Raw genomic sequence first — 7,293 nt, 5'->3', positions numbered from 1 at the left:
GATCGAGATTTTTTTGGCAGAGTGATGAACTTAAGAGAAAGTATAGACTCACCAAATGGGATGTTATTTGTCGACCAAAGGACCAAGGGGGTTTGGGTATCGAGAATCTTGAGGTCAAGAACAGATGCCTGCTTAGCAAGTGGCTGTATAAGCTTTCTATTCAGACTGACACAACTTGGGCGCAGATTCTCCGCAACAAGTATCGGCATTCCAAAACTTTGTCCCGGGTGACAGTGAGACCAACTGATTCGCCGTTTTGGAAGGGGCTTATGAGAGTTAAGGCAGCCTTCTTTAATAGAACAAAGTTTATTGTCGGTGATGGCAAAGATACATGGTTCTGGGAGGATACTTGGCTGGGTGATACACCATTGGCACTACATTATCCAACCTTGTATCGTATTGTCCAGCGACGTGATGCGTTAGTTGCAACGATCATGCAGTCCATTCCCCTTAATATTCAATATCGGAGGGTTCTTGTTGGTGATAGATGGGAAGCTTGGCTTCACCTGGTGCGTAGACTGATGGAAGTCCAGCTAGCTAATCAGCCCTATCAGTTGTGCTGGAAACTTACTAGGTCTGGACATTTTACTGTTAAGTCGATGTACATCGATGTTATTAACTCGACTGTCATTCCTAGTTCCAAACATGTTTGGAAAGTAAAAGTTCCTTTAAAAATTAAAGTGTTTATGTGGTTTGTCCATAAACAGGTTATTTTAACAAAGGACAACTTGGTTAAGCGTAATTGGACAGGATCTACTAGGTGTAGTTTCTGTGATCATGACGAGACCATTAAGCATCTTTTCTTTGAGTGTCCGTTGTTGAGAATTCTGTGGTGCACCGTGCAAATTGCCTTTAACATTACTCCTCCGAGTTCGGTCGGGTCGTTATTTGGAACATGGTTGGATGGGATAGAGTCCGATACAGGTAGACATATTCGTGTAGGAGTTTGTGCGTTGTTATGGGCAATTTGGAACTGCAGAAATGATTTGGCTTTTAACAGAATAACTACTATTCATTTTTTGCAGGTTATTTTCCGTGCTACGACGCTGATCCGTATGTGGTCCTTACTCACTCCGACGGAGACCAGGAAGCGTTTGGTTACTGGATCTGTCCGGTGGGAGATGGTAGCGCGGGATATCTTCAACCGGTTTGGATGGCGGTCATGTAATAGGATAGGCAATTAGTTTTTCTATCTTTATCTTGCCAGCCGGTTGTGGCTTTTTGGCCTGTTCTTTTTTCAGCGTCGAGGTTCTTTGTAAGCTCGCGTTTATTTTGCTTCAAGACTCTTTGACATTTTTGAACCTATTTTATTTATTTAAGTGGTCGTATGCATCGTTCAGATGTAGAGGCCGGGGAATCCCCTTTTCGAAAAAAAAGAGCCATCTCAATGTTAAAAATAAGAGGAGCAATGAGCAATCTGAAACGAGGATATACCCGTCGTTGTACGGATCATACATCAGTATCTCTTCGTAGTCCTTGGCCGAAATCTCAATCTAATAAATAAATGATAAAAAAGATAAAAGAAAACGAGTCGTCGAACTGCTGCTTTCGTCGGGCGCAACCGCGGCGCGTACGCAGTTACGGCGCCGTGCCGGGCCATTGTCAAGTGGAGGCCGCCTGCGACGGCGACCCATCGGACCTGAGGTCTCATCTCACGCTTCAATTCTCATCAGAAAAACCCGTCCCCGGTTGGGAACACACCAATGTATCGACACGACGCTGATACGTACTAATAACCTGTGCCGGCCCCACCCCATGCAATAGACTGGCAGAGCAGCATTGTGATGTCATGTCTCTATTATTGTCGCCGTACCGTACTAGTTTTCCACGTGACGTAGCGCAGAGGGCAGAGGGCGAGAGGACGAAGCAATCAACAACTGAAAGATGGCACTGTAGCGTGTAAGTGTAACCCATGTTGTCTTCACTCACCACTTTGGTGAGTCTAAAAAGAACAACAAGAAAAACCGATCTCCTTGCCTGGCATGAAAGAAACAAAGTTACTACAGTAAAAAAATAAAGGACTTCACTGAAAAAAATATGTGGGAGGGGACACGTACCGCTGAAAATTACTATAGCAAGTACACAAAGGGTTCAGTTACAAATATGTGGGAGGCTGGACGTGTAGAGACAAACTGCATGCAGCTTCACCAACAGACAGCTCAACTGGCCGCCAAAAGCCAAACGTGATCATCTCATCGGATCACGTAAACAAATCGCAATAATTCCAAACGAAATCCTAGCCGTGCGCTGCCCCCGCATCATTGACACGGTCCCGAATCCTGATTAAGAAAATCCCAAACCCGAAGAAAGCCCAACGCGAAGCGCCACGCCACACCACACCACACCTCGCCTCGCCGCAGCCTCGCTCAGGACCAGCCCGCGCTCTCCGCGGATCCGAGCCGCCGCGCCAGGCGGCAGGGGAGGGAAAATGGACGACGGCGGGATCCAGGAGGAGGAGCAGCCGCCGTCGGCGCGGCCGCTCAGGCCGAGGCGATCGGGGGGCAGCTCGCGGTGGGTGGACGCCAGCGAGGTCGACTCGTCCGAGTCCCCGCACTGGTCGCTCGAGGACGAGCAGGAGCCCTGGGCCCTCTCGGCCGCCGACGAGGCCGAGGTCCTCTGCGCCACGGGAGGGGCCCTGCTCTCGCGGAGGAGCTCCTCCGCGTTTCGCCGGAGGCTGGGGAAGCGGCCCAAGAGGGCCGACTCCCTCGACGTCGAGGCCATGAACGTGCGCGGCGCGCATGGCCACAGCGCCCAGGTTCGTCGCCCTGACGATCCGCTGATTTGGGGACGTTTTGATCGGCGCTGGCGACTTAGCGTAGCGAGTCGGAATTGTTTCAGTATAAAACGACGCGACCTTTGACCATTTCTCAATAGGCGAAAGCATCATAACGATACACGGATCGATCGTCCGAGGTTTACTGAGGTCGTAGCCCTGATGAACCTGTGCTTTTGCTGCCATTTTGGTTGGGCATTTCATATATCAACTAGTATCTGCGTGCCTGACTCTGAAAACATGCGCTAGTCTTTTTTTCTAGACGAGTCGGGTATTTTTCTACCACATGTACTAGCAATGGAAGCGGTGCTTGACCCCTCTTAGCTGCACCTTGCACCAGGATATATCGTTGATGGGCACCGTCGCAATGGCATTTCAAACCCTCGGAGTTGTTTATGGTGACATGGGTACGAGCCCTCTCTATGTCTTCAGCGATGTGTTCAGCAAGGTCCCCATCAAGTCAGAGGTGGAGATCCTTGGAGCGCTTTCGCTGGTCATGTACACGATAGCGTTGATCCCTTTTGCGAAATACGTATTCATAGTCCTGAAAGCCAATGACAATGGCGAAGGTAAGATGCAAAACTGGTTCGGTACATAATGCTTGTAGACCGTCAGTTGTGTAGGCTCCTGTCCAGATTGGTTTGGCTTACTGACTGTATCATCTCATCGTTTGCAGGGGGCACGTTTGCATTATATTCGTTGATTTGCAGGTATGCAAAAGTCAGCCTGTTACCGAATCAGCAGCGTGTGGATGAAAATATTTCTAGTTTTAGGCTTAAGTTACCTACTCCTGAGCTTGAACGTGCTCTGCTTGTCAAAGACTACCTAGAAAAGAAGCCACTCTACAAAAATATTCTCCTCTTCTTGGTTCTGATGGGGACTTCCATGGTGATTGGAGATGGCATCCTCACTCCGTCAATGTCAGGTGCTTCATGTCCACACTCTTTTTTCCTTATTTCTTCTACCAACAGAGATTCTGAAATGAATTGGCTATTCACCTCGAAACTGCATAATCGCTGACCCTCGTCTCTTGTTTTTGTTATGTTCAGTTATGTCTGCTGTCAGTGGTCTCCAGGGTCAAGTTGCTGGATTTGATGCAGGTTTGGTATTTGTTATGCCCTTCATGAATATCATCGCCGACATATTAAACCATTTTTTCATATAATCCTACTTTCCAAAGCCACAAGAACATAAGTATCTCCTTGCTTCATCTTTTTTTGCAGATGCTGTTGTAATTGTTTCAATCCTAGTTCTTGTGCTATTATTCAGTGTCCAGAGCTTTGGAACTGGCAAAGTTGGAATCATGTTCGCTCCTGTTTTGGCTTTGTGGTTTCTTAATTTGGGCTCCATTGGAATATACAACATAATTAAGTATGACACGTCAGTAGTGAGAGCTCTCAATCCAATGTACATCTATTATTTTTTCAAGATGAACGGCATAAAGGCATGGTCAGCTCTTGGTGGTTGTGTCTTGTGCATCACAGGTACCTCTTACTCCAGCATTGTCTGGTTTCTTAATCTAGTTTTTTTTTCTTGTATCCGTTAAAATAGCCAGCGCCAATATTACAGAATTTACATTCACACTGTGTCTTGTGATGTTTTTGGCATTCTTATATTTAGCAGTACCAAAACTGTTACATAGATACTATAAGAGTATTACAAGGGATGAAAATTATCCTTTTCTGCCTGTCCCCATACTGTAGTATTCTGGATGTCATGATATTATCTGACATAATTTGGATGGCAGTGCTTCACTTGTTGCACTACTAACAAATGCAACTCGAAATTTATGCTGAGTGAATCATAAGGGCTGATTGGTCATCGATTTTACCAGTCATAAATCCTACGACTGAAAGTTATTCTGCTGCATATGGCCAAGAGCCCAAGACTCATTTCTTGTTGCAATTGTAGGAGCTGAAGCAATGTTTGCTGATCTGGGCCATTTCACTGTCAAATCAATACAGGTTAAGACATTGACTAGTCAACTGAGATACGCCTTTTCCTGATTTTACCGTGTGATATATTTCAAATTTGTGAATCACTTTTTATCAGAGCTAAATTGACCTTTCCTTTTGTTTCTTCCAGCTAGCATTCACTGCTGTGGTATTCCCTTGCCTGCTTATTGCATACATGGGCCAAGCTGCATATTTGATGAAGCATCCACTTGCCGTAGAAAGGATATTTTATGATTCTGTACCAGGTAAGCTGCTCGGATGGCATAGATATATCAGACCGTCTAGGTTATTACCACTGTAAATAATTATCCATTTGATGTTCCCTCATTTAAGTGTTTTTTTTTCTATTTGCAAAACAGAAGTTCTGTTCTGGCCAGTATTTGTGATTGCTACACTTGCTGCTATGATTGCCAGCCAAGCTATGATATCTGCAACCTTCTCTTGCATAAAGCAGGCTATGGCACTTGGTTGCTTTCCTAGGATCAAAATAATCCATACCTCCAAGAAAGTCATGGGTCAGATTTACATACCTGTGATGAATTGGTTTCTCATGATCATGTGCATCATCATCGTGGCCACTTTCAGGAGTACGAACGATATTGCCAATGCATATGGTCAGTGTTTTCGTTTTTAAGGAATTTACAACAATATCTTTCTTGTTTTAGCATCTAGAATACGTATCTTTGATAAACTATTGTGGCAATAATGTTCAGCTTTTTGGCATGGCTATAACAGATTATGTTGCATAACAATCAGCTGATGGCCAGTTACTGCTCCATTTCATGATGAACACTGCATATGATATTATTTATCTTCAGCAAAGCAACTATCTGATTTGTTTCTGACATGATTCTCTAAAAAAAATCCAGGCATTGCTGAAGTTGGAGTCATGATGGTCAGTACTGCACTGGTAACCTTGGTGATGCTTCTTATATGGCAAACCAATCTGTATCTTGTTTTGTGCTTCCCTATATTTTTTGGTGCAATGGAGTTCATTTACTTAACTGCCGTCATGTCAAAGCTGCTAGAAGGAGGATGGTTACCACTTGCTTTCTCATCATTGTTTCTCTGCATAATGTATACATGGAACTATGGAAGCGTGTTGAAATACCAGAGTGAGATGCGTGGGAAGATATCCCTGGACTTTATTCTTGACCTGGGATCAACACTTGGCACAGTAAGAGTTCCAGGCATTGGACTTGTGTACAATGAGCTGGTCCAGGGAATCCCATCGATCTTTGGTCATCTGTTGATCACACTGCCAGCAATGCACTCCACGATCGTTTTTGTTTGCATCAAATATGTTCCTGTCCCATATGTGCCGCTTGAAGAAAGGTTCTTGTTCAGAAGGGTTGGCCAGAAGGACTACCACATGTTCCGTTGTGTTGCACGGTATGGCTACAAGGATGTCAGGAAAGAGGACCATGGCTCATTTGAGCATCTCTTGGTTGAAAGCCTAGAGAGATTTCTGAGGAGGGAGGCCCAGGAACTCGCGCTCGAGGTGAGCACAATGGAGGCAGAGCGTGATGATGTGTCTGAAGTGTCCGAGATCGTTCCATCATCTCCTGCTACTGCTGCTGAGGATCTGCACACTCCACTGCTTTCTGATCAGAGACCGGGCGATGACAGTCGAATGTTGGGCATGGAAGGCAGCGTTCCTTTGCTCCCCTCTAGCTCCATGTCCGCAGAAGAAGACCCCAGCTTAGAGTACGAGCTCGCGGCACTGAGGGAAGCCATGGCATCTGGGTTCACATATCTCTTAGCACATGGCGATGTGAGGGCGAGGAAGCAATCATTCTTCACGAAGAAGTTCATCATCAACTATTTCTACGCTTTCCTGAGGAGGAACTGCAGGGGTGGCACCGCAACCTTGAAGATGCCTCACTCGAACATCATGCGTGTGGGGATGACATACATGGTCTGATCGGTGCTCTGCTGCGCCTGTGCTGCAAAATTGAACCTTGTTCTTGCGCCTCGTCTTTGGTGGAATGCTACACCACCAGGTAGTTTAGGGATTTGTACCGCCGCAGTGAACAAAGTCACTGCAGCTTCCGGCCAACTGCCCAAAATTTTAGTTGCAGAATTGGCCTTGTGTGTACCCTGTTGTGTTCTTCCCAACCTTTCCGGTTAACTTTATTCTAAGTTATCTGTGTGCGATTTGCATTGATAAGATTATATATCAGCTTAATCTTCTGCAGTCATTCTTGTTTCTGGCCACCTGCCAGTCAAATCAGTGCTCACCTCGATTCCGGTGTATCATGCCATAGCGATGCAACTTCCAGCATGGCTGCTGCTCGCGCTTGAGAAGCGCATTGGCGCCTTCTTCTGGAAGGGCGCCGACGCCGACGCGATCAAAAGGGGGGAACTACCTCGTCCTCGTTGCATGGGAGCAACTCCGCCGCCCGGTGGAATACGGCGGCCTCAATCTCAAGCTCTTGGGGTTTGCTTTCATACTCTATGGCTGTGGCAACTACGGATCGGCGACCCATGCTGGGCTGGCTTGCAGATGCAGGAGGTCGCTGAGCCCGAGGTCCAGGTGCTCTTCGATTCATCCATTCGAGTCGC

At 46.4% G+C, this 7,293-nt stretch overlaps 1 protein-coding gene across 1 annotated transcript; it reads left to right on the top strand.

Moving 5' to 3' along the window:
* The first annotated feature begins 2,264 nt into the window (after positions 1-2,264).
* LOC125529190 (Potassium transporter family protein) lies at positions 2,265-6,925 on the top strand. The gene is made up of 9 exons (XM_048693602.2): positions 2,265-2,755; positions 3,114-3,342; positions 3,450-3,698; positions 3,823-3,873; positions 3,997-4,257; positions 4,685-4,737; positions 4,859-4,973; positions 5,088-5,342; positions 5,598-6,925. Exons 1-9 carry the CDS (start codon positions 2,429-2,431, stop codon positions 6,650-6,652), a joined length of 2,595 nt encoding a protein of 864 aa, XP_048549559.2. The 5' UTR covers positions 2,265-2,428; the 3' UTR covers positions 6,653-6,925.
* The last annotated feature ends 368 nt before the right edge of the window (positions 6,926-7,293 follow it).

This window comes from Triticum urartu, chromosome 5A (assembly GCF_056163025.1).
Source record: "Triticum urartu cultivar PI428250 chromosome 5A, HENAU_Tu73, whole genome shotgun sequence".
In the NCBI taxonomy this organism is placed as follows: Eukaryota; Viridiplantae; Streptophyta; class Magnoliopsida; order Poales; family Poaceae; genus Triticum; species Triticum urartu.
Note: the sequence above shows the minus strand (reverse complement) of the source record. Positions and strands in the feature narration are given on the sequence as shown.

What these genes read in the sequence shown, in the direction of transcription:
- LOC125529190 (XM_048693602.2), top strand. Translation starts at nt 2,429, where the DNA reads ATGGACGACGGCGGGATCCAGGAGGAGGAGCAGCCGCCGTCGGCGCGG. An exon ending in CCTCACTCCGTCAATGTCAG is followed by an intron (nt 3,699 to 3,822) that starts GTGCTTCATGTC and finishes TGTTATGTTCAG; the next exon opens with TTATGTCTGCTGTCAGTGGT. An exon ending in AGTTGCTGGATTTGATGCAG is followed by an intron (nt 3,874 to 3,996) that starts GTTTGGTATTTG and finishes CTTTTTTTGCAG; the next exon opens with ATGCTGTTGTAATTGTTTCA.